At 50.0% G+C, this 27491-nt stretch overlaps 1 protein-coding gene across 1 annotated transcript in view; it reads left to right on the top strand.

Annotated features, from left to right (window-relative positions):
• LOC115086676 (epoxide hydrolase 1-like) overlaps positions 1-17617 on the top strand; it is a 57970-nt gene extending 40353 nt beyond the window's left edge. Inside the window, exons 5-9 of the mRNA XM_029592864.1 lie at positions 2288-2417; positions 11259-11470; positions 11810-11918; positions 13794-13919; positions 14598-17617. Coding sequence (XP_029448724.1) covers positions 2288-2417; positions 11259-11470; positions 11810-11918; positions 13794-13919; positions 14598-14799 — 779 coding nt within the window. The 3' untranslated portion in view covers positions 14800-17617. The remainder of the gene's footprint in view (positions 1-2287; positions 2418-11258; positions 11471-11809; positions 11919-13793; positions 13920-14597) is intronic.
• The last annotated feature ends 9874 nt before the right edge of the window (positions 17618-27491 follow it).

Here is a 27491-nt window from a genome sequence, read left to right as displayed (position 1 = left end):
AGGGGATGTTTGTGGTTTGGCCCCAGATGGGGTGAAAGATTCTTTACCAAACTCAAAGCAAGTAGATATCCCAACCAGACCTGCTGTAGTAACGATGGATACGCTTTGGGATATGATGGCCGGCATGATGGGAAATATTCAAAATCTGGAGAGGAAAATGAATTTAATGTGCGAAGGAAATCAACAAGAATGTTTGGGCATACAAAAACAAATAAAAGACTCTAATGAATGAATCAAATCTTTGGAAATCCAAGAGAAGAAAAACTCAGAAATTAGGACTGCATTAGTTAAAGATAAAGAGTATTTGTCACGCAGAGTTGAAATGTTAGAAAATAACTCAAAAAGATTTAACCTAAGATTTCTGAATTTTCCTAGGAAGGTGGGGGAAGAATCTTTGATTACCCTAAAAAAGTTTCTAGTGGGGCAACTCTGCTTTCCCGAGGATAGAACCCCAACAATTAATAATTGTACTTTTCTCCCCCCCCCCCCCCCCCCCCCCCCCCCCCAAGAAATGCAGTAGGAACAGAATTATTTCAAGGAAATTTGTCCAATTTCTTAGAAGATTCTTCCTTGGAAATAATAAGCTGGGGTACATTGCTAGTTACCTTTTATTCTTTTGTAGATGTTAATTCTGTTATGAAGAAATATTTTAGCAAATACCCAGTTAAATTTCACGATAAAGATGTAAAGATTTTCCCAGATTTGGCTGTTACCACTCAACAAAGGCGTAAGGCCTTTTTGAATTTCCGCCAAGAGGTTCTTTCGTTAGGTTTTTCTTTTACCCTTCGCTTTCCGTGTAAGTGTATTATTAAAAAACAGGCGGTTTCATACTTATTTTTCACTCCAGATCAATTAAAGAATTTCTTAAATCAGCATAGAATGCCTACCTCATCCCCACTGTCCATCTAAAAATTTAAATATTGGGTATAGATCAGTATGAGTCAATCTTGATTAAGTATTTGTTTCTTAAATTCCCCTTAAAAGATAATTTCAAAGGATAAGCCCTCCACATTGATTGATAGTAATGGTTTATATTTTCTTAAGAAATAAATGCTGGAATATGTTTTTCTTTGTTTTTTTTTCTTTTAGTTAACCATGTAATCCGTTAACAAATAATATGATTGTATCTATTATTTGAAAAAGTTATAAATAAAGAATTAAAAAAAAAAAAAAAAGAATGAAGGGCATGCAAACTTTTGAACAGGGCCATTGTATTATTATTTCTTTTATTGCTATGGTTTGTTTAATGATTGTGCTATTATCCCAAACATCCAGCCTCCCCTGGTTTTGAACCATAGTTTAAGGTTACCCCAGTGCCTTCTTGGATGCCCAGTGCAGCCATAGCACTTCTATTAGGGTTGTAAGTCCCACTCTGTGCAGGTTCACGCAGGGCTGGCAGGTACCATCGGCAGGAAAAAGGAGGTAGTATTGCCCTTGTTTAGGTCACTAGTGAGACCCCCACCTCAAGTAGGGTGATCAGTGGTAGAGGCCAGACTTCTGTAAGGACACAGAGAATGGGAGAAATGAAGGAGGGAAGGGGAGAGAGGAAGAGAGCTGCAAGGGTGAAAGAGAGAGAAGATAACCAAGAACAAGCTGCTGCAGCACCAAGCTCAGGAGATCCCTCCAGCCCCTTCATCCTCTGAAGATACTGAAGTCTGTTGTTTCTTTAAAAGGTGTCTGGTTTTATTGACTCTAGTTCTCTGCAGGAGCACTAGAAAAGGAAAGGAAGTGAACAGAGCTGGATGTCAGAGGAAAGGCTGGATGGGCTGCGATCACAAGGAGTAGTAGTAGCTATGGACATGATAGAAGCCATCAAAAGGGGCAGAGGGTCTGGGTTTGATGGTCGAGCCAGCTCTTCCTCTCCCCGGGCTTGCTGGGACTGGGAATTCTGTGGACACGGTGTTCACAGCCCCTGCTGCTCAGGCATCCCAGGCATCATACAACAGCGACATCTGGTGGTCAGATTTAGGGCCTATAATTGCAGGATTCTGGAAGGCGCCAGGGTGCATGACTGCAGTCAAGGACCGTTGCTGTGATGATTGCACTCTGTGAGGCGGGAGGGGATGTGAAATAAGGAAAATAATCCCTGGCTAGTTGCAAATTAAGGCTCATGGTGCCAGATCCCAGTTCTGGTTCCAAGTGAGCTGGAACCACAAAGCAGCAGGAGGGGGGCCCTGCTGTGCCCAAAAAAAAAAAAATGGAAAAGAAAGCATCGAGAGTCTAGCGAGAGCTGCTCCTGCAGTGCGGCCGCCACCCTTAACCGTCTCTCACTGCTTCTCCTGTGCAGGGTTCAATGCCAGAGCCGCTGCTCGCATATTCCACAAGCTGATGCAGAGACTGGGCTTTCAGACGTACTACCTGCAAGGAGGCGACTGGGGCAGTTTCATCACCAGCCTCATGGCCCAGATGAAACCAGAGTAAGTTACACAAGGTCACCTTCTCTTCTCTTCTCGTCCAATGCTGCTCTCCTTGCTTCCCTGCCAAGTGTTAATGCAAACGCAGTCAGTGCCACTGGAAGCCAGGGGAGGTATTATGTGTTTCTCTGCCATCTCCAGAGCTTTTCTCCCTTCCTCCTCTCCAGGCCAGGGTGATACAGGTGACCTGGTTAGCCCAAAGGCTAGAGGGACACCTCCTCTCCGGTGCTCAAGAGTCAGTAGGGCCATAACCGCCCTGGCTGCCACCCTCCGTCTCTGGGTGCTCCAGGTCATGCCCAGACTAACAGGCCAACCCTGACTGGTGGGGAACCCGAACCTCACGCTCCTTCAGTACGAGGGTCATAGCACCACAATGACTGGGACTCCCTCCCTCCCCTCACGGGGACCCAAGCTTCCTCCATCTCCACATTTCCTTCTTCCCTGGGTGATGCACAACAATTCGATGCCTGCAGCCTCATCTATTAAACTCCCTTATTACCTCAGTCACTTTTATTACGTGCCTAACACACAAAGCCTGGAGATTTCAGATCATCTATGCCTAACATGACCATTTCGAAAGGTTATTATAGATACATTAAGATGGCTCTTCCCTTAGCACGTAAATCTAGATTATAAAAGTGAGTGGAGCAGACAGCACCATCCTTGTCTGATTGGCACCAAAAAATTAAGAACCTGATGCAAATGGAGCATTTTAATGCACATCTGTCTTACTGAAAAGTGTGTAAGGATTATATTCCTGCACGGGAGACTTTATATAATATTTTTTTTAACAGAAGGCTTGGGGGTAATCTGCACGGAGCAGCAGTTACTACCCTTAACAGAAGGCATGGGGGTAATCTGCACGGAACGGCAGTTACTGCCCTTAACAGAAGGCATGGGGGTAACCTGCACAGAGCGGCAGTTACTACCCTTGACAGAAGGCATGGGGGTAACCTGCACGGAGCGACAGTTACTACCCTTAACAGAAGGCATGGGGTAACCTGCACGGAGCGGCAGTTACTGCCCTTAACAGAAGGCATGGGGGTAACCTGCATGGAGCGGCAGTTACTGCCCTTAACAGAAGGCATGGGGTAATCTGCACGGAGCGGCAGTTACTGCCCTTAACAGAAGGCATGGGGGTAACCTGCACGGAGCGACAGTTACTGCCCTTAACAGAAGGCATGGGGTAATCTGCATGGAGCGGCAGTTACTGCCCTTAACAGAAGGCATGGGGTAATCTGCACGGAGCGGCAGTTACTACCCTTAACAGAAGGCATGGGGGTAACCTGCACGGAGCGACAGTTACTGCCCTTAACAGAAGGCATGGGGGTAACCTGCATGGAGCGGCAGTTACTGCCCTTAACAGAAGGCATGGGGTAATCTGCATGGAGCGGCAGTTACTGCCCTTAACAGAAGGCATGGGGTAATCTGCACGGAGCGGCAGTTACTACCCTTAACAGAAGGCATGGGGGTAACCTGCACGGAGCGACAGTTACTACCCTTAACAGAAGGCATGGGGTAACCTGCACGGAGCGGCAGTTACTGCCCTTAACAGAAGGCATGGGGGTAACCTGCATGGAGCGGCAGTTACTGCCCTTAACAGAAGGCATGGGGTAACCTGCACGGAGCGGCAGTTACTGCCCTTAACAGAAGGCATGGGGGTAACCTGCACAGAGAGGCAGTTACTGCCCTTAACAGAAGGCATGGGGTAACCTGCACGGAGCGACAGTTACTACCCTTAACAGAAGGCATGGGGTAACCTGCACGGAGCGGCAGTTACTGCCCTTAACAGAAGGCATGGGGGTAACCTGCATGGAGCGGCAGTTACTGCCCTTAACAGAAGGCATGGGGTAATCTGCACGGAGCGGCAGTTACTGCCCTTAACAGAAGGCATGGGGGTAACCTGCACGGAGCGGCAGTTACTGCCCTTAACAGAAGGCATGGGGGTAATCTGCACGGAGCGGCAGTTACTGCCCTTAACAGAAGGCATGGGGTAATCTGCACGGAGCGGCAGTTACTGCCCTTAACAGAAGGCATGGGGTAACCTGCACAGAGTGGCAATTTCTACCCTTAACAGAAGGCATGGGGGTAACCTGCACAGAGCGGCAGTTACTACCCTTAACAGAAGGCATGGGGGTAACCTGCACAGAGCGGCAGTTACTACCCTTAACAGAAGGCATGGGGGTAACCTGCACAGAGCGGCGGTTACTACCCTTAACAGAAGGCATGGGGGTAACCTGCACAGAGCGGCGGTTACTACCCTTAACAGAAGGCATGGGGGTAATCTGCACGGAGCGGCAGTTACTGCCCTTAACAGAAGGCATGGGGTAACCTGCACAGAGTGTCAGTTTCTACCCTTAACAGAAGGCATGGGGGTAACCTGCACAGAGCGGCAGTTACTACTCTTAACAGAAGGCATGGGGTAACCTGCACGGAGCGGCAGTTACTACCCTTAACAGAAGGCATGGGGGTAACCTGCACGGAGCGGCAGTTACTACCCTTAACAGAAGGCATGGGGGTAACCTGCACGGAGCGGCAGTTACTGCCCTTAACAGAAGGCATGGGGTAACCTGCACAGAGCGGCAGTTACTACCCTTAACAGAAGGCATGGGGGTAACCTGCACAGAGCGGCAGTTACTACCCTTAACAGAAGGCATGGGGGTAACCTGCACAGAGCGGCAGTTACTACCCTTAACAGAAGGCATGGGGGTAACCTGCACAGAGCGGCAGTTACTACCCTTAACAGAAGGCATGGGGGTAACCTGCACAGAGCGGCAGTTACTACCCTTAACAGAAGGCATGGGGGTAACCTGCACAGAGCGGCAGTTACTATCATAAGCCATCCACGTCCCTTGCATTTCAGGTGCTTAGATATTGTTTCTGACATAAAGAGCCACTCCTCCACCTTTTCTGTCCTCTCTGGCCTTCCTTAAGAAATTATAGCCCGGGATGGCCGTGTCCCAATCATGAGACTCAGTGAACCAGGTCTCTGTAACAGCAATGATGTCCAAGTCCGCCTCCACCATTAGGACCTGCACATCTGGGATTTTATTGCCGAGATTACGATCATCTGTGGTCATCTCATTCCAACTTTTATTACTTGGTTTGCTGCTCTTCCTCATAATCTTTTCTGCTATTTTGAGCTGATTGATTATTTTCTCCTCCCACTTCCCGTATCACATGGGGGTGACATGTCCATTTCCTTGGCCACCTCCTGCCACCCCTGCACTCTAGTTTAAATGCCTGATATGCTGTCTTTACCACATCCTCCAGAAATGAATTCCAGAGGTTAATTGCGCATTGAATGAAAAATAATTTTCTCCGATTTGTTTTAAATGTGCAATTTACTAACTTCATGAGGTGCCCCCCCCCCCCAGCCTTAGTAATTTTTGAAAGCATAAATAACAAATTTGCTTTCATGATTTTAAACACCTCTATCATATCCCCCCTCAGTCGTCTCTTCTCCAAGCTGAACAGCCCTAACCTCTTTAGTCTTTCCTCATAGGAGAGCTGTTCCATCCCCTTCTCTGTCCCTTTTCCAATGCAGCTATATCTCTTCTGTGATGTGGCCACAGAATTGTACACAGTACTCTAGCTGCTGCCTCACCAAGGAGCAATACGGAGGTATTATGATATTCTCAGTTTTATTCTCCAGCGCTTTCCTATAATTCCTAACATTCTGATTGCTTTTATGACTGCCGCCGCACACTGAGCCAAGGATTGGAGAGTATTGTCCACAATGACATCTAGATCCTTTCCTGGGTCGTAACTCCTAATGTGAAACTTAACATCGTGTAACTGCAGTGTGGGTTACCTTTCTCCCATGTGCATCACCTTCCTCTTGTCCTCATTACATTTCATCTGCCATTTAAACGTCCAGTCTCAAGATCCTACTGCAATTTATCATCTCTGCTTGTGTTTAACAACTCGGAATAATGTGTTGTCTGCAAATTTGATTACCTCACTTATAAATATATTAAAAACACACCACTCCCAGTACAGATCCTTGAGGCACTCCACTGTTTACCTTTCTTCATTGAGAAAACTTGTGTTTATAAAGGAAAATTGGTTCTTACCTGCTAATTTTCGTTCCTGTAGTGCCATGGCTCAGCCTAGACTGCTGGGTTATGCCTCCCCTCCAGCAGATGGAGACAGAGAAAAACTTGAAGGACACCCCTGTAAGTAGGATGCGCCACCTGCAGCCCCTTCAGTATAAACAATATCAAAAGCAGTATTAAAGTGGTAACAGGAATCAAAAAATTTAAATGGTTAAACCAAAATTTACGAGATTCAACTATGTACAAAATATGAAATCTTCATCCTGCTATAGTATGACAGGAAAAAAAACGATAATCTGTCAAGCGGAATCAAAAAACTGGGTGGGCGTCTGGGCTGATCCGTGGTACTACAGGAACGAAAATTAGCAGGTAAGAACCAATTTTCCTTTCCCTGTACGTACCCGGATCAGCCCAGACTGCTGGGATGTACCCAAGCCGCCTTACATGGGATGGGACCTAGAAAGCCCCGCTGGAAGCACACCGCTGCCAAAACTCTGAGTTGGGAGCCCAAACATTCAAACGGCCGAGCAAAGGTTTGCAAAGATTTCCAGGTCGCCGCCCTACAGATCTCCTGAGGGGAAATCAACTGACTTTCTGCCCAGGACGCCGCCTGAGCACGGAGCGAATGAGCCTTAAGACCCTCTGGAACTGCTCGCCTGTGACATAGGTCTCTCCCCGAGCCTTGATTCAGGGCTAGATTCACACATTTCATACTCCAATACGCTAGATGTCTGATGCCGTAACCATTCAATCTTATAATTTATTCTCATGATTTCACCTTGTTAGATGTATGTTATGCTGTACTCATGCTTATTAAGTCTGATGTAAATCTAAGTTTGTTGACTGTTATTTGTAATAGTTTTAAGTTTTTAAGTCTTGTTCTCTGCTTTACCTATAAGTTCTTACGAAGTTAACCTTGTTATTTGCACCCATTTGTTCTATGTAATTTCCAACTTTGGTTCTATGTAAACCGACACGATATGTACTAGTACATGAACATCGGTATATAAAAACCTTTAAATAAGTAAGTATGCTGAAGCCAACAGCATCCTTCAACCACCAGGCAATAGTAGCCTTGGAAGCTTTATAACCTTTCCTGGGACAGCTCCACATGACAAAACGGTGATCTGACAGGCAAAAATCATTAGTGACCTCCAAGTAACGCATCAGCACCCGCCTGACATCCAAACGCTTCAATTCACGAGCATGTGGAGAATTCTGATCCAAATCCGGGAATGATGGCAACTCAATGGACTGGTTCACATGAAAAGTCAATCCAACCTTAGGCAGAAAGGACGGCACGGTTCTAAGAGAAACGCCAAAATTGGAAAACCTAAGAAAAGGTTCACGACAAGATAGGGCCTGAATTTCCGAAATTCTCCGAGCCGAGCAGATAGCTACCAAAAACACCGTTTTGAGCGTAAGGTCCTTCAGAATGACGCAACTGAACGGTTCAAAAGGAGGTTCACACAATGTCCTAAGGACCAAATTCAAACTCCAGGATGGACAAACAGCTCGACGTGGTGGATGCAAATGCTTAGCACCCCGAAGGAAACTATCTGCATCCGGATGAGCTACTATGGACGTACCATCCACCTTTCCACGTAAACATCCTAACGCTGCCTCTTGAACCCGGAGAGAACTGAAAGCTATCCCTTTTGCCAAACCCTCTTGCAAGAAGGCTAGAATGTGGACTATCGTGGCTCGCCTAGGGGAAACATTCCACCTTCTACACCAAGAGTCAAAAACCTTCCAGACTCAGAGAGGTGGAAGTTTTGCGAGCCCGTAAAAGAGTGGAAATCACCGAATCCGGATACCCCTTCTTTCTCAACTGCCGCCGCTTATAAGCCAAGCCGCTAAACAAAAGCGATCCACCTGGTCGAAAAATACTGGACCCTGCTGCAGGAGATTCGGAAGATGACCCAGATGGAGTGGCCCGTCCACCTCAAGGTTGAGGAGATCCATGGCCTTCGAGGCCATTCCAAAGCCACCACCATCACCGCTCCTGGATGGGCTTCTATCCTTCTCAAGACCTTGCCTACCAGAGGCCAAGGAGGGGATGCGTAGAGCAGAATGTCGTGAGGCCATGGGAGGACAAGAGCATCCACTCCTTCCACTCCATGCTCTCTTCTGCGACTGAAGAAGCGCAGCGCCTTGGCATTCCCTCAAGTCGCTAGTAGATCCAAACGGGGAATCCCCTAGTGATGAGATATTAATGCGAACTCCTCGTCGGACAGCTCCCATTCTCCGGGATCCAATCTCTGACGGCTCAGAAAATCCGCCTGTACGTTGTCTACCCCGGCAATGTGTGAAGCGGCTATCCTGAGCAGATGAGTTTCTGCCCAGGCCATGAACTTGTCCACCTCTGCCGCTACGGAGCGGCTCTTTGTGCCTCCCTGCCGGTTGATATATACTACCATCGTTGCGTTGTCAGAGAGCACTCTCACCGACCAATGATGAACCAGAGGCAAGAACTTCTGCAGGGCCAAGCGGACTGCCCTGGTCTTGAGACAATTGATGGATCATTGCACTTCCTACTGCACCCATTGGCCTTGGGCTGCCTGAGATTGGCAATCTGCCCCCCAGCCAGAAAGACTGGCATCCGTCGTCACAATAGTCCACTGAGGGACCCTCCAGATCCATCCCCCAGGACAAGTGTTTGTGGGTCAGCCACCAAGATAGGCTGGACCTGGCCAGTTCCTGGAAGGGTAAGGGAACTTGAAAAGCTTCCGACTTGAGGTTCCAACATGAGAGCAAAGCCCTTTGCAACGGCCTCATATGAGCGAAAGCCCACGGGACCAACTCCAGAGTAGACGCCATAGAACCAAGAACATGTAAATAGTCTCATGCCCTGGGAACTGGCAGGGACAAGAGATGCCAGACTTGTGACATGAGTTTGTCTATCTGATCCTGCATCAGGAAGATTTTTCCAATCCAAGTATCGAATCTCGCCCCCAAAAAAAATCCAGGACCTGGGCGGGGACAACTGGCTCTTGTCCGCATTGATGATCCAACCCAGAGTGTGAAGTGTCTGCACCACCCTGGCGACTACCGCCTCGCATAGTTCCTTTGACTTTGCTCGAATGAGCCAGCTGACCAAGTAGGGATGGACCAGGAACCCCTGGCGTCGGAGAGCCGCTGCCACGACCACCATCACCTTGGTAAATGTGCGCGGAGTGGTCGCCAGCCCGAAGGGAAGTGCCTGAATCTGGTAATGCTTGCTGAGGACCATAAACCAGAGATACCGCTGATGGTCTTTCCGAATTGCAATGTATAGGTATGCTTCCATCAAATCGAGGGACGCTAAAAACTCCCCTGCTCTGACAGAGGCGATTACGGAACGTAGCATCTCCATATGAAAACGGGGCACTCACAGCTCTGTTGACCTTCTTCAGATCTAAAATCGGACCTGTTGTAATTTTGGATATGTGGATTTTCTTGTATTATACTGTAATTCTGTTTCTGCTGTATTGACCATCAGGGAAAATAAAACAATTTTAAAAAACCCAACAAAATAACCCAAGAACTTGTCACTTCTAGCCATGATAGGTAATGTATTTCACAGTTGTGCAAGCCTGAGAAAGCATTTCCCTGTGTCCTCTCTAATCTCATGGCATTTAGAAAGGGAATCTGAAATACAGGCCCCTGGGCAGGGCGCAGTGCTCTGGCGGGGTTACACCAGCTCAACCGGTTTTTCAAACAGGCTGGCCCCGTCCCATTCAGTGCCCTGCAGAGCAAGGTGAAATGAGGGAGCCACTGCAGGGATTCTTCTCCTCGCTCATTTTGTGGGAGCCACTGCAGGGATTCTTCTTCTCCTCGCTCATTATTTTGGGAGCCACTGCAGGGATTCTTCTCCTCCCTGCTCATTTTGTGGGAGCCACTGCAGGGATTCTTCTCCTCCCTCCATTTTGTAGGAGCCAGTGCAGGGATTCTTCTCCTCCCTCCATTTTGTGGGAGCCACTGCAGGGATTCTTCTCCTCGCTCATTTTGTGGGAGCCACTGCAGGGATTCTTCTCCTCCCTCGTTTTGTGGGAGCCAGTGCAGGGATTCTTCTCCTCCCTCGTTTTGTGGGAGCCAGTGCAGGGATTCTTCTCCTCCCTCGTTTTGTTCCAGCTGCATTTTCTGGTCTGACTTTACTGACAGCCATTACAGTCGTCCTGCTGCATCTGGACTCGAGCCTGCATAACTAGGTTGAGGTCAGCTGGCAACAAATACAGGCATAGTGGATGAACAAGCCTCATATTAAGAAATAAGTACTTTGCGACTGGGACTCTAGATCCAGGCTGAGCGCAAAAGCCTTCGGTTCTGTACTTCCGACTTAGGAGTAAGCAAGTGGCCCCTTTCTTATCCACCCAGAGCTGTTTCAGGCCCTGCAGGGCTCTCTGCAGGTTTCTGCCTGCACCGTTTCCTCCTCCTGCAAGCTGCAGGATAAGAAAGTTTTAGGATTTCTGCCTCTTCCATAAATCCGTCTCTCAACCTATTGCCCACGGTTTAGAGAAACCTTTGAGCACCGCACAAAGCAAAATGAAAAAAAGAAAAACGTTAGCCTCTGTTTGCATATTTTTCAGTCAATAATGATGCCCTGTCCTTTGCCAGCATTTAGGAGGGACGCTGGGGCTCAAGCAGCGAGACCAAGTTTGTTGGAGATAGCAAGGGCTTCAGCACTCCTCTTGTGATGAGGGTTTCCTGGCTTGTTAATGTCGTCTCATAGCTTGGGTCCTTCCTCCCTCTATGGCTGCAGTCCTCTGCCCTCCTGTTAACGTCCCTTTTTCTGACCTCTCCGCAGATCTGTGAAGGGGCTGCATTTGAATTTCACGCTGATCAGTAGAGGTGGCCTGAAGATGCTGCTGTCTCTGATGCTGGGGGGCTACCTCCCATGGCTGGTGGGCTTCACCCGTGAAGATGCACGGCGTGTCTTCCCATACTTTGAAAACGTCTACGCACTGCTGCGGGAAAGCGGCTACCTCCACATCCAGGCCACGAAGCCCGACACTGCAGGTGGGTCCATGTTCGGCAGCCCAAGCCGAGATTACAGTCTGAGCTCCTGCTTCAGTACACAGAAGGAAAGCTGGTGAGGATCTGAGGTGTGGGAGCCCACAGCAAGATAAAACCCAACCTAGCCTAACCCAAAGAGGTAACCCACCTACCCGTGAAGAGCCAGAACCAGGACTGGAACTCATGTCCCGTCCAAGTGCCAGACCTTCCACTACCTGCATCCTTTCAGCCTGCCCTCTTCCCTCAGGGTTTGGGGCATCTCTCCCGTGACCATGGACTCCCCATGGCTGCTCCTGATTGTTCGGAGAATGCAGGGGACTAAGGGCTGTTTATGCTCCGTAGGCTGTGGACTGAACGATTCGCCTGTGGGCATGGCTGCCTACATCTTGGAGAAGTTCTCCACCTGGACCAACCCGGCATTTCGTGACCTGGAAGATGGAGGTTTGGAGAGGTAAGGAGCTGCTGGGGAGGGGGCAGGAGAGGTGAGCAACTACTGGCGAGAGGAGAGAAGGGGCAGGGACAGAATGGAAATGTAGAGAGGGGAAGAGAACAATGGCACCAGTGGTGGGGCAGGATGGGAGTGAAGAGAAAAGAAGCTACTGGGGAGGGGGATGTAGAGAAGTGAGAAGGTGATGGGGAGGGCAGGATGGGGTAAGGAGGTGAGAAGGTGATGGGGAGGGCAGGATGGGGTAAGGAAGTGAGAAGGTGATGGGGAGGGCAGGTTGGGGTAAAGAGGTGAGAAGGTGATGGGGAGGGCAGGATGGGGTAAAGAGGTGAGAAGGTGGTGGGGAGGGCAGGATGGGGTAAGGAGGTGAGAAGGTGGTGGGGAGGGCAGGATGGGGTAAGGAAGTGAGAAGGTGATAGGGAGGGCAGGTTGGGGTAAAGAGGTGAGAAGGTGATGGGGAGGGCAGGATGGGGTAAAGAGGTGAGAAGGTGGTGGGGAGGGCAGGATGGGGTAAGGAGGTGAGAAGGTGGTGGGGAGGGCAGGATGGGGTAAGGAGGTGAGAAGGGGGTAGGGAGGAAGGATGGGGGCTGAAGAGAGTTGGTGGGGAGGGCAGGATTGGGTGTATAAAGGAGTTGGGGGGGCACCCAGAGCAGAATGCTTTGATAGATAGTGCTGAGCCCCTGTACCACTGAACAGAAAGGAGTCTGTTCTGAGAAGGTACCAGAGGTTTAGGGGATTCTGGACCTGCCCATCTTCCTGTAACATCCCATAGTCACCCTGTGGATGACGCTACAAACAGCAAATGAGCCATGCGACCTAGCCAGGCTGCTGCACCAGAGCTGCCAACCAGCAGCCAGCAAACGTGAGCGCCTGCGAGCTCTCTCTCTCTCCTGATCCAGCACAGTGCCTTTTCTCTTCCCCCACTTAGTCCCCTCCAGCATCCCTCTCCCTTCCCAGCCCTAAAGAAGCCCCCACAACCCGAGTGCTTCCTAGGGATTCACCCATGGCCAGCTGTGAAGTTCCAGCCCCTCCGCCGAGCAGGCAGCCTAAGACCTCGCTGACCCTGCACTAATTAAACTCTGTGTAACTGCGCCGTTTCTTCACTCACCTGACGGAGACGAGAACGCCTGAAGGCTTCTCGCAGAATTATGAACAGGCCGATGCGATACCGTGGGCACTGGCCACGGCGCACGGCTCAACACAAGATTGGACCCGCGTTTTCGATGCAAAACGGGGCTTAGCGCGTCCAATCGAGCACGTAGGTAACGGCGCTCACCACATGTACATTCATGTTAATGAGGCTTGTGTGTGTGTGTGTGTGTGTCCCCCCCCCCCCCCCCCCCCCCCGATTCAAAAAATAAATAAATAACTTGCGCCCGACGCTCACGTTTTAACCCGCTAAAATGAATGCCTGCCCGGAACAGGTGTTAGTTCTGGAGGAGCCCAAAAAATTCAGAAAAGGGCTCCTCTGCCTTAATATCGTTGCAATGTTAAGTCGGATGAACTGAAATAGGAGAATTAAAAAGTTTGCCATCCGTGAGGTTAGGGAGCTGTTTTCCTAACCTGACCGCCACCTCTCCAGGGCGCCCGCTTTTCACCGCGGCACCCGACCTAAATATTACATCAGGTGCCCAGGAGAGGCGGATCGGCGCTCAATCATGAGCATCCATTTAACTGGCGCTGATACTGCATCGGCCGGTAAGTTTTTGTTCAATAAAAAGATCTCATTCCCAACGAGCTCGTTAGCCCTTAACTCTACATATCCCAGCGGCAACCTCAGTTGTTTGCTCACAACCCAGCACAAAGGCTCTGTAGTGATCGCTGTAAAATCCTTCACCCCTCGGACACTCCCTACTCACATATTCTTCCTAACCTCAACAGGAAATATTCCCTGGACGACCTTCTGACCAATGTCATGATTTACTGGGTGGCAAGGAACATCATCCCGTCCATGAGATTTTACAAGGAGAACTTCAGCAGAGACTTCCACCGCTACCCTGACCCCAAGTAAGGGAGGCACTTGTGCAGAATAGACACCCTAGGGAGGAGGTGTTACAGTGACTGGTGCAGGGGTGCTGGATAAGGAGTTCACAGCTCCTGCAGTCCCAGCCTCTCCCAGCAGGAGGCGCTGTAGGGAATGGTGCAGGACTGTTGGGTGTGGGGGGAGATCACAGGTCCTGCAGTCCCAGCCTCTCCCAGCAGGAGGCACTGTAGGGAATGGTGCAGGACTGTTGGGTGTGGGGGAGATCACAGGTCCTGCAGTCCCAGCCTCTCCCAGCAGGAGGCGCTGTAGGGAATGGTGCAGGACTGTTGGGTGTGGGGGAGATCACAGGTCCTGCAGTCCCAGCCTCTCCCAGCAGGAGGCGCTGTAGGGAATGGTGCAGGACTGTTGGGTGTGGGGGGAGATCACAGGTCCTGCAGTCCCAGCCTCTCCCAGCAGGAGGCGCTGTAGGGAATGGTGCAGGACTGTTGGGTGTGAGGGAGTTCACAGGTCCTGCAGTCCCAGCCTCTCCCAGCAGGAGGCGCTGTAGGGAATGGTGCAGGACTGTTGGGTGTGGGGGAGATCACAGGCCCTGCAGTCCCAGCCTCTCCCAGCAGGAGGCGCTGTAGGGAATGGTGCAGGACACTTACCTCATGTCATCAGTAAATGCTTTGCTCCTGATGCATCTCCTTCTCTTATTTTAGGATCGGGATCCACGTCCCTACAGGATTGGCAATGTTTGTAAATGAGCTAACGCATGCACCCCGGGTCTGGGCTAAGCAAATGTACAAGAACATCGTCACCTATACCTACCTGGACAAGGGAGGGCACTTTGCTGCTTTTGAGGAACCAGACCTGCTCTCTAATGATATCCGTCAGTTTGTAAAGAAAGTGGAACAGCGATGAGATATGAACTGTCAAATAAGGAGGGTCCACCAGACACCACTCACCTGCAACAAGTCTATGCCGAGAGCCACGCACCTGCACCACTCACCCACCTGCAGCCAGTGAGAGCGGCCAGAAACCCACTCACTTAGGAAGAACTCACGCACCTGCATCCAGCTCACCCACACGCCCATCTAGAAACAGAACTCAGATACCCACTCACTCAGGGAAAACTCACGCACCTGCAGCCAGAGAGCTCACTCAGAAACCCACTCACTTATGGAGAACTCACGCACCTGCAGCCAGAGAGCTCACTCAGAAACCCACTCACTATGGAGAACTCACGCACCTGCAGCCAGAGAGCTCACTCAGAAACCCACTCACTTATGGAGAACTCACGCACCTGCAGCCAGAGAGCTCACTCAGAAACCCACTCACTATGGAGAACTCACGCACCTGCAGCCAGAGAGCTCACTCAGAAACCCACTCTCTTATAAAGAACTCATGCACCTGCAGAATTCACCCACTCATGCACCTGCAGCCAGAGAGCTCACTCAGAAACCCACTCACTTAGGAAGAACTCACGCACCTGCATCCAGCTCACCCACACACCCATCTAGAAACAGAACTCAGATACCCACTCACTCATGGAGAACTCACACACCTGCAGCTAAAGAGCTCACTCAGAAACCCACTCACTTATGAACTCACGCACTCCCACACCTGCATCCAGCTCACCCACACGCCCATCTAGAGACACAGAGCTCAGATACCCACTCACTCAGGGAAAACTCACGCACCTGCATCCAGCTCACCCACACGCCCATCTAGAAACAGAACTCAGATACCCACTCACTCATGGAGAACTCATGCACCTGCAGCCAGAGAGAGCGGCCAGAAACCCACTCACTTGGGAACAACTCACACACCTGCATCCAGCTCACCCACACACCCATCTAGAAACAGAACTCAGATACCCACTCACTCATGGAGAACTCACGCACCTGCAGCCAGAGAGCTCACTCAGAAACCCACTCTCTCTTATGAAGAACTCATGCACCTGCAGCCAGAGAGCTCACTCAGAAACCCACTCGCTCTTATGAAGAACTCATGCACCTGCAGCCAGAGAGCTCACTCAGAAACCCACTCTCTTATGAACAACTCATGCACCTGCAGAATTCACCCACTCATGCACCTGCAGCCAGAGAGCTCACTCAGAAACCCACTCACTTATGAAGAACCCATGCACCTGCAGCCAGAGAGCTCACTCAGAAACCCACTCACTTATGGAGAATTGACACACTCACCCACCTGCAGCTACCTCACCCATAGACACTTTGAGACAGAGAGCTCACCAGATACCCACACTCTTATGGTGAACTCATGCACCTGCAGAATTCACCCACTCATGCACCTGCAGCCAGAGAGCTCACTCAGAAACCCACTCATTTATGGAGAACTCATGCACCTGCAGCCAGAGAGCTCACTTAGAAATCCACTCACTTATGAAGAATTCACGCACCTGAAGCCAGAGAGCTCACTCAGAAACCCACATTTATGGAGAACTCATGCACCTGCAGCCAGAGAGCTCACTCAGAAACCCACTCACTTATGGAGAACTCATGCACCTGCAGCCAGAGAGCTTACTCAGAAATCCACTCACTTATGGAGAACTCATGCACCTGCAGCCAGAGAGCTCACTCAGAAACCCACTCATTTATGGAGAACTCATGCACCTGCAGCCAGAGAGCTCACTCAGAAACCCACTCATTTATGGAGAACTCATGCACCTGCAGCCAGAGAGCTCACTCAGAAATCCACTCACTTATGAAGAATTCACGCACCTGAAGCCAGAGAGCTCACTCAGAAACCCACTCATTTATGGAGAACTCATGCACCTGCAGCCAGAGAGCTCACTCAGAAACCCACTCATTTATGGAGAACTCATGCACCTGCAGCCAGAGAGCTCACTCAGAAACCCACTCACTATGGAGAACTCACGCACCTGCAGCCAGAGAGCTCACTCAGAAACCCACTCACTTATGGAGAACTCACGCACCTGCAGCCAGAGAGCTCACTCAGAAACCCACTCACTATGGAGAACTCATGCACCTGCAGAATTCACCCACTCATGCACCTGCAGCCAGAGAGCTCATTCAGAAATCCATTCACCTATGGAGAACTGACACACTCACCCACCTGCAGCTAGCTCACCCACAGACCCACTTGGAGACAGAGCTCACCAGATACCCACTCTCTTATGGAGAACTCATGCACCTGCAGCCAGAGAGCTCACTCAGAAACCCGCTCTCTTATGGAGAACTCACGCACTCACCCACCTGCAAAGTTCAGCCAGACTCACCCACCTGCAGCCAGCTCACTCAGACACCCACCTGGAGCCAGAGAGCTCACCATATACCCACTCACTTATGGAGAACTCAAGCACACACTCAGCCACCTGCAGAGTTCAGCCAGACTCACCCACCTGGAGCCAGAGAGCTCACCAGATATCTAGCCACTTACAGACAGCTCACCCACTCACCCAGCAGTAGCGTTCACCCAAACACTCACACACCTGAAGTCCGAGAGCTCTCCCCTATATCCACCTACTTGCAGACAGCTCAGCCAGACACTCAGCCACCTACAGATAAACAGTTCAGCCAGATGGACAGCTCACACAGAGACCCAAACATATCAGATATATTTGGCATGAAGTGAAGCTGTGTTTGATGCTTCTCCTTCAGGGACAGACATGCTGCAGAGCGTGTGCTAAGCAGCTTCTAGTATTAGTTTTTGCTTCTGTAATAAAAAAAAAAATGTGGGGCTTCCAGATAGTAAAGTTTTGATGTAGTGTTTTCTTTATAGTTTACTAGGATCCATAATGTCCCATATTATCTAAAACACACATGAAGACTGCTATAAACTTGTATTTCCCAACTTAGGTGATCTTCATCATATTCAAAGTCAGATTTACTATGCTACTAGGAAATCCAATGTGCAAAAGTGTGTTTGAAATAATTGAATGGTCAAGAAAATGAACATCTGACAGATTGTATCCTTGTGTAAGAAACTCCTGGACTCTGGAGTGCACATAACCTTGAATTCTCCAACTTCTGAACAAATATTCCAACATTAGAAACATAACTGCAGAATCCACCAGACCCTTCAGTATGTGCCCATAGTCACTACCTGCTGGGAGTCCCCACCCAATCTCTACTAAACACAGCTAAGGATCCTCTGAGCTTATCCCAGGCTTTACCCCTCACTCCCCTACAGCTAAGGATCCTCTGTGCTTATCCCAGGCTTTACCTCTCACTCCCCTACAGCTAAGGATCCTATGTACTTATCCCAGGCTTTACCTCTCACTCCCTCACAGCTAAGGATCCTCTGTGCTTATCCCAGGCTTTACCTCTCACTCCCTCACAGCTAAGGATCCTCTGTGCTTATCCCAGGCTTTACCCCTCACTCCCCTACAGCTAAGGATCCTATGTACTTATCCCAGGCTTTACCCCTCACAGCTAAGGATCCTCTGTGCTTATCCCAGGCTTTACCTCTCACTCCCTCACAGCTAAGGATCCTCTGTGCTTATCCCAGGCTTTACCCCTCACTCCCTCACAGCTAAGGATCCTCTGTGCTTATCCCAGGCTTTACCCCTCACTCCCTCACAGCTAAGGATCCTCTGTGCTTATCCCAGGCTTTACCCCTCACTCCCTCACAGCTAAGGATCCTCTGTGCTTATCCCAGGCTTTACCCCTCACTCCCTCACAGCTAAGGATCCTCTGTGCTTATCCCAGGCTTTACCTCTCACTCCCTCACAGCTAAGGATCCTCTGAGCTTATCCCAGGCTTTACCCCTCACTCCCCTACAGCTAAGGATCCTCTGTGCTTATCCCAGGCTTTACCCCTCTCTCCCCCACAGCTAAGGATCCTCTGTGCTTATCCCAGGCTTTACCCCTCACTCCCCTACAGCTAAGGATCCCCTGTGCTTATCCCAGGCTTTACCCCTCACTCCCCCACAGCTAAGGATCCCCTGTGCTTATACCCAGGCTTTACCCCTCACTCCCCCACAGCTAAGGATCCCATGTGCTTATCCCAGGCTTTACCCTTCACTGTCCCCACAGCTAGGGATCCTCTGTGGGTATCCCAGGCTTTACCCCTCACTGCCTCACAGCTAAGGATCCTCTGAGCTTATCCCAGGCTTTACCCCTCACTCCCCCACAGCTAAGGATCCTCTGAGCTTATCCCAGGCTTTACCCCTCACAGCTAAGGATCCTCTGTGCTTATCCCAGGCTTTACCCCTCACAGCTAAGGATCCTCTGTGCTTATTCCCAGGCTTTACCCCTCACTCCCCCACAGCTAAGGATCCTCTGTGCTTATCCCAGGCTTTACCTCTCACTCCCCCACAGCTAAGGATCCTCTGTGCTTATCCCAGGCTTTACCTCTCCATCCCTGGCACTACCCCTCAGCAGCTGGGCTCGAAGGACCTTGGTTTGACCCAGCATGGCATTTTTTATATTCTGTAAAATCAACCAAGACCCCTAGATCGATAACCAAATTCCGTTGAGATGGGGATGAATCAACTGCAAGTAATAGCTCATAAATACCCCCTTACTCAATTATATCCAACTTAACGGCACATCAACTATATGACCTTCATAATAGGCATCATTGTGCGGTAACACGTAGCTTCATTCATTCTGCCTTATTTTTAATAATTGGTCAGTCCATATCATAATTTTTCTTTGCATGTGCTCAAGTGCTCTGTGTATTAAAACGAAATCTTCTCACATTCTTGCCAACAATATTAATCTATAATAACATTCACTTAGCTTGACGTCAATGTTACTGTTGAATATTAGTTTCTCCAGACCGAAACTTTCTCATCCGATGGTAAATAGCAATGTGTGAACTCCCCACATTGCTTCTCCGTGCCCGACCCTGTACAATGTTTCGGCCGTTGTCGTCCTTCCTCAAGGGCGAAATTCATTCCCCGACATGGTGGTTCTCAGCGTTCTTTTGTCCTTCTCTCGCTGAGAACCACCATGTCGGGGAATGAATTTCGCCCTTGAGGAAGGACGACAACGGCCGAAACATTGTACAGGGTCGGGCACGGAGAAGCAATGTGGGGAGTTCACACATTGCTATTTACCATCGGATGAGAAAGTTTCGGGCTGGAGAAACTAATATTCAACAGTAACATTGACGTCAAGATAAGTGAATGTTATTATACATTAATATTGTTGGCAAGAATGTGAGAAGATTTCGTTTTAATACACAGAGCACTTGAGCACATGCAAAGAAAAATTATGATATGGACTGACCAATGATTAAAAATAAGGCAGAGTGAATGAAGGTACGTGTTACCGCACAATGATGCCTATTATGAAGGTCATATAGTTGATGCGCCGTTAAGTTGGATATAATTGAGTAAGGGGGTATTTATGAGCTATTTTTTATATTCTCCCAGGATAGCAGGATGTTAGTTTTCATAGATGGGTGACATCATCAGATGGAGCCCTGTCACTGAGCATGCCCAGCATGCCACCAACCCCATAGCCACACAGGGTTCCCCCTTCAATCTCCTTTTTGTCTGCGGTGCTGTGGCCTCGTGGTTGGTGGAGTTCTCAATTTTTTTCCCTCATGGAAGTTTGAAGTTTTCTTCGATTTTTCTCTGGCTTGGTGTCCCCTAGCGTGATTAGATTCCTCCGGCATTCGATAGGTACTTTTTCACATTGTTGTGTTGGTTCCCAATCATCTACCTCCCCAAACTGCCGGCTGTTCCCTTTTTTCAATGGCAACCGGTTTTAGAAAGTGCCCTGTGTGTCTGCGGACTATGTCTATCACATACCCACACGTCTGCGTCCTGTCTCGGGCCTTCCCATGATGTCCGGTGTCCCACCTGTGCTCAGATGACACCCAGAGGCTGACACGCCCGCCTGGACAAGATGGAGCACTTGTTTGTTTCCAAGCAATTAGCTTCATCGTCTCGGGTATGTTGAGTCGCTTGGATCAATCTGACTCAGGACCTTCACCTTTGGTGCCCCGCCGTGATGATCAAGGGGCGGGAGATCGACCCTCACCAGCATCAGGATATTCGAAGGCTTCTTGATAGTCTTCCTCAGTGCCGGAGAAGGACCGGGCCAAGCACCTTGGGAAATAGACAGACTGTTGTCATTGTCTGGTGCCTCAGCTGAGCCCTCTCCAACAAGGCCCCATGGGGAGGAGGCCTCACCCCCACCAATGTCTGGGCCGGGCACCAAGCCACCACAGATCCCTGTGGATACTCTGGTGATGCCCAGCCTGCCTGCTACTCCAGGGTCAGACTTGTCCGCCCCCGCATTCAAAGAGGAGTTGGACTATGTGGTTCAACAGGCAGTGCTAAATGCCATTCAGGGTCTCCAGCAGCCACCGACACCAGCCCCCATACCGGCATCAGAACCGGCACCCTCCATGTTGGCGCCTCTGCTACAACAGCTGGATGTGCTGCTAGGTGCCTTACCGACACAGGCTGTATCGGCGGGCCCCTCAGTACCCTGTCCACCACCATTGCCTCCCCCCGTCTCGATCCCAAACTCCTCGGAGAAGGAAGATGCGGGTCTGCACCCATCTTCACGGGCGATGCCGGATCCTGTTCCCGGGCCTCCCGGTGCCCATCGCAGATCCTGGTGCCCTCGATGGCGACGCAACTGCTGTTGGTTCCACGTAATCCGGGTTTTGGCCTCCCTCCTCGACCCAGGCAGTTCAGTGGTGAGGAGGCCGCCCTTTACAACCCATGGGGAGATGCTTCCTCTAAGTATTCCTCGAAAGCCTCCGAGGAACTTTTGTTGGAGCCTTCTCCACCAGATGAGAAATGGCCTCACCTCCGGAGGATTTATCCTTTGTGAGTTTTGTGCGGTGATGGCAGAGACCATTCCCTTCCAACTTTTATCTGAAGAGGATGCCCGCCACAAAATGTTGGAGGTCCTCCAGTTCGTGGATGTCCCTAAGGAGGTGATGGCAGTCCCAGTGCATGAGGTTCTCCTGGACCTCCTCTACCGGATCTGGGAAAATCTGGGTTCCATGGTTCTGGTCAACAGAAAAATGGGTGCTACCAATCTAATGCAACAGGCACCTGAGTTTCCAGATGAGCCTGTTGCCTCACCAGTCAGTGGAAGTGGAATCAACCCAGAGAAAGACCAAGAGAACCCGCCCTCACTTCTCTGTCCCCCCAGGCAAGGACCATAGGGCCTTAGATGCTCTAGGGCGGAAAGTTTTCCAAGGAGCCATGCTCATCGCCTGAAAAGCGGCACACCAGTTGTACTTCAACCAGTACAACCGGAACCTTTGGAAACAGGGCCAAGAGTTTGCCGGGGACCTTCCACAACAGTTCCAGGAGGGCCTGGAATCCATCCTGCAAAAAGGATTTGAAGCCGGGTAGCACGAAGTGAGGGAGGCCTATGACGTCTTAGAGATGGCGGCAAGGGTCTCAGCGGTGGGCATAAGTGCCTGGCGCTGGGCCTGGCTAAAAGCCTCCGACCTTCGTCCGGAGGTCCAAGACAAACTGGCTGATCTCCCCTGTACAGGAGAGAACACCTGATTGGGAACAAAATCAGGATCGCAGTAGCCCAGTTTAAGGATCACCATGAGACCCTGCGTCAGCTGTCTACTACCACCTCCGACCCCTCTTCGGCGACCCACAGGGCACCACATAGAGATTCCAGAAAGCAATTTTACAGGCAATGGAGATATTACCCTCCAGCCTCACATGCTCATCCAGCTCAGGCCACCTTCGCCAACAATGGGTACCTCATGCTCAGCCAGCCCCTCAACCTAGCCCTACAGCTGGTTTGACTGGCAGAGAGAGCAGCAGCCTATCCCCAATGCAGAGATCCAACGCACCAGTGGGTGGCCAACTCTGCCTATTCGCAAAAAGCTGGTGCCCTATCACCACAAACCGATGGGTATTATCCATTGTAGCATGGGGTTACTACTGCCTGAACCTGTTCAATGTTCCCCCAGATTCCCTGCCCTCTCCCGTGTGGAGACTTGTGGAACTCGCAACAACCCTCGAGTTACGACTCTCAGCCCTGCTACAGCCCACAGCCATGGAACCGGTGCCCCGGGCCCAGCGTGGCCGGGGGTTCTACTCCAGGTATTTTCTCATATTGAAGAGAATAGGCGGCCTCCGTCCTATCCTCGACCTTGGGCCTTAAACAAGTTTCTCTGGAGACAGTGGTTCAAAATGGTTCCTTGGGTACCTTACGCCCGCTTCTGCATCAAGGGGACTGGCTCTGTTCTCTCAACCTACAGGACGACTCCGCATACATAGCCATTTTTCCGCCTCATCGGAAATATCTGCATTTTTTTGTGGGCCAGCGGCATGTCCAATACAGAGTTCTTCCCTTCAGGCTAGCCTCAGCATCCTGGGTCTTCACGAAGTGCCTAACCGTGGTGGGAGCACATTTGTGCCATAAGAGGGTGCATATGTTCCCATATCTGGACAATTGGCTCATCAGGAGTTCTTCGAGGGAAGAAGCCCTTCAGTCCCTGAATGTGGGACTGCTCCAATCAGTGTGGTTCCTCATCAACTTCCAAAAATCCCAGCTGATGCCGTCCCAGCGGCTCAGTTTCATCGGGGTGGATTTGGACACCACAAATGCACCATCCGTCAGTACACATCACCCAAATAGACCGCCTGGCCGTGAGGGTTACACAGTGGACTCTGCGGGTCTCAGCGGCACCAAGCCTCAAGAACTCTGCACTGGTCCGGATAACCGAACCACTTCAGCTCTCACTCGCCTGGTGGGCGCAGCAATCCAACCTGAGCAAAGGGCTTCCTTTTTAGCACCCAGCAGCTCAGATGATCCTGACCACGGATGCCTCCAACCTAGGCTGGGGAGCCCACGTCAACGGACTCCACACCCCTTGCGTGTGGTCGGAGCCAGAGGCGAGATGCCAAATAAACTTCCTGGAACTTTGAGCGATGCAGTATGCACTCTACGCATTCCAGGACTGCTTGTCCAACAGGGTCATCTTGATCCAGACAACCAAGTGGCCATGTGGTACGTGAACAGACGGGAAGGGGGGGGCGCACACAGGCTCTTATCTCCTCTGCCAAGAGGCAGTACAGATCTAGTCCTGGGCCCTGTCATGTTCCATTCTACTGCGTGCGATCTACCTGGCAGGGACAGAGAATGTGGGGTGGACCGCCTCAGTCACACATTCCACCCCCACGAGTGGTCCCTGAACCCTTCTGTAGCGGACAAGAACTTCCGCCGATGGGGTCAGCCGGATGTGGATCTTTTCGCATCCTCCCAGAACTTCAAGGTGGACCGCTTCTGCTCCCTGCGAAGAGAAGGAAAGGGTCCAGCCATGTATGCCTTCACCCACTCCTGGAGGGTGGGTCTTCTATATGCATACCCGATTCCACTCATAAGCAAGACACTCTTGAAGCTACAACAGGACCGAGGCTCCATGATCCTTATAGCCCCGCATTAGCCCCGAAAGGTCTGGTTTCCAATCCTCTGCGACATGTCGTCCAGGAGCTCATCCACCTGGGCACCTCGCCCAACCTCATCACATAGGATCAGGGCAGGCTGCACCACACGAACATCCGATCATTGGCCCTCACAGCCTGAATGTTGAAAGCCTACTTGCTGAAGTCCCTCGACCTTTCGGACAATGTCTCGCAAGTCCTGGTAGCTTCGCATAAGCCTTCCACATGGAAGTCTTACCAAGCAAAGTGGAAGAGGCTTTCATCCTGGTGTGTGGATCAGGGTTTTGACCCTTTCACTTGTCCAACACCTAAGCTTTTGGAGTCTGTGCTACAGACTACCTCAATCCAGTTACATCTCAGTGCCATCAGCGCTTACCACCATAGAGTGAGCGACATTCCGATCTCAGTGCAGCCCTTAGTGGGTCGCTTCATGAGAGGCTTACTTCAACTAATGCCTCCACTACCATCCTCCTGTTGTGGCCTGGGATCTCTCCGTTTGAGCCCCTGCGCTTCTGTGAGTTAAAACACCTCACCTGGAAGGTAATCTTCCTAGTGGCTGTTACTTCTGCTCGCAGAGTTAGTGAGCTGCGGGCCCTAGTGACCTACCCTCCTTACACAAGGTTCTTCCACGACAGAGTGGTACAGCGCACTCACCCTAATTTCCTGCCTAAGGTGGTGACTTTCACCTAAATCAGTCCATCGTGTTGCCAACTTTTTTCATAAGAACATGCCATACTGGGTCAGACCAAGGTTCCATCAAGCCCAGCATCCTGTTTCCAACAGTGGCCAATCCAGGCCATAAGAACCTGGCAAGTACCCAAAAACTAAGTCTATTCCATGTTACCATTGCTAGTAATAGCAGTGGCTATTTTCCAAGTCAACTTAATTAACAGCAGGTAACCACCTCCTCTGGCAACAAATTCCAGAGTTTAATTGTGCATTGAGTGAAAAAGAACTTTCTCCGATTAGTTTTAAATGTGCCCCATGCTAACTTCATGGAGTGCCCCCTAGTCTATTATCTGAAAGAGTAAATAACCGATTCACATCTACCCAATCTAGACCTCTCATGATTTTAAACACCTCTATCATATCCCCCCTCAGCCGTCTCTTCTCCAAGCTGAAAAGTCCTAAACTCTTTAGTCTTTCCTCATAGGGGAGCTGTTCCATTCCCCTTATTTTGGTCGCCCTTCTCTGTACCTTCATCACAACTATATCTTTTTTGAGATGCGGCGACCAGAATTGGACACCGTATTCAAGGTGCGGTCTTCACCATGGAGCAATACAGAGGCATTATGACATTTTCTGTTTTATTCACCATTCCCTTTCTAATAATTCCCAGCATTCTGTTTGCTTTTTTGACTGCTGCAGCACACTGAACCGATTTCACTGTGTTATCCACTATGACGCCTAGATCTCTTTCTTGGGTGGTAGCACCTAATATGGAACCTAACATTGTGTAACTATAGTATGGGTTATTTTTCCCTATATGCATCACCTTGCACTTATCTACATTAAATTTCATCTGCCATTTCAATGCCCAATTTTCCAGTCTCACAAGGTCTTCCTGCAATTTATCACAATCTGCTTGTGATGTAACTACTCTGAACAATTTTGTATCTGCAAATTTGATTACCTCACTCGTCATATTTCTTTCCAGATCATTTATAAATATTTTGAAAAGTAAGGGTCCCAATACAGAATCCACTGCCCACTCCCTTCCACTGAGAAAATTGGAGAAATTACTTACCTGATAATTTCGTTTTCCTTAATGTAGACAGATGGACTCAGGACCAATGGGTATAGTGTACTCGTGCTAGCAGTTGGAGACGGATCAGATTTCAATCTGACGTCAGCCCCTAGTACATATACCCCTGCAGGAAGTGCAGCTCCTCAGTATTCTCCCTTGCAAAGCATTATGGATATATGTGTGACTGACCGATTGATTAACTTAACGTGGTTAACTCTGATAACTTTGTAGGAACGTTAATATTTGATTAACTTGATTAACAAACTGGTTGAATGACTATAGCTGGAGACCACCAGTGTCCTCAACCGGAAAGTGTCGACACCCGGCAGGGTGGATGCTCTATGTAAAGAAACATGGCTTACCCTTGATTCGATGAAACCATGTATAACGGCAGCCGAAGGTGGGCTGCTGAGTCCATCTGTCTACACTAAGGAAAACAAAATTATCAGGCAAGTAAATTTCTTCATTTCCTAGCGTGTAGCAGATGGACTCAGGACCAATGGGATGTATAAAAGCTACTCCCGAACTGGGTGGGAGGCTGCCCGTGGTCCACTTAGGATTGCTCTTGCAAATGCTGTGTCCTCCCGAACTTGAACATCCAGGGGGTAGAATCTGGAGAAGGTATGGATGGAGGACCACGTTGCCGCCCTGCAGATCTCGGCAGGTGACAGCATTCTAGTTTCTGCCCAGGAAACCGCCTGAGCTCTGGTAGAGTGGGCCTTGACCTGTAGAGGTGGTGGTTTTCCCGCTTCTACATAGGCCGCCTTGATGACTTCTTTGATCCAGCGGGCAATGGTTGCCCGCGAGGCCGCTTCCCCTTGCCTCTTCCCACTGTGAAGGACAAACAGGTGGTCCGTCTTTTGTACTGGTTCCGACATTTCCAGGTATCTGGATAGGAGTCTGCTGATGTCGAGATGGAGTAGAGCCCGTGCTTCTTCCGACTTCTTCAAGCCTTCCATCGCAGGTAAAGAGATGGTTTGGTTAAGGTGGAAGTGTGAGACCACTTTGGGGAGAAAGGAGGGAACCGTGCGTAGTTGAACGGTCCCTGGGGTGATTCTGAGAAATGGCTCACTGCAGGACAGTGCTTGTAGCTCTGAGATGCGGCGGGCCGAACACACGGCCAGCAAGAACACCGTCTTTAGGGTTAGTAGACGGAGAGACAGGCCTCGGAGGGGTCTGAAGGCGGATCCCGCTAGGAACTCTAATACGAGGTTGAGGTTCCACAGGGGGCACTGGCCACTTTAGTGGTGGGCGAATGTGTTTGATCCCTTTCAGGAATCGTGATATAGTGAAATTGAAAGGTGACAATGATCAATGTGTGGAGAGAGACGAAGAAATGGCAGAAATATTAAACGAATACTTCAGCTCTGTGTTCACTAAAGAAGACCCTGGAGAAGGACCATCTCTACACAACAAGAAACTGGAAGGAAATGGAATAGATGAAAATCCTTTTACAGTAGAAAATGTGTGGGAAGAGCTAAAGAACCTGAAA

This window comes from Rhinatrema bivittatum, chromosome 3 (assembly GCF_901001135.1).
Source record: "Rhinatrema bivittatum chromosome 3, aRhiBiv1.1, whole genome shotgun sequence".
Taxonomy (NCBI): Eukaryota; Metazoa; Chordata; class Amphibia; order Gymnophiona; family Rhinatrematidae; genus Rhinatrema; species Rhinatrema bivittatum.
The sequence above is the reverse complement of the archived record's forward strand: the minus strand, read 5'-3'. Positions and strand labels throughout refer to the sequence as shown.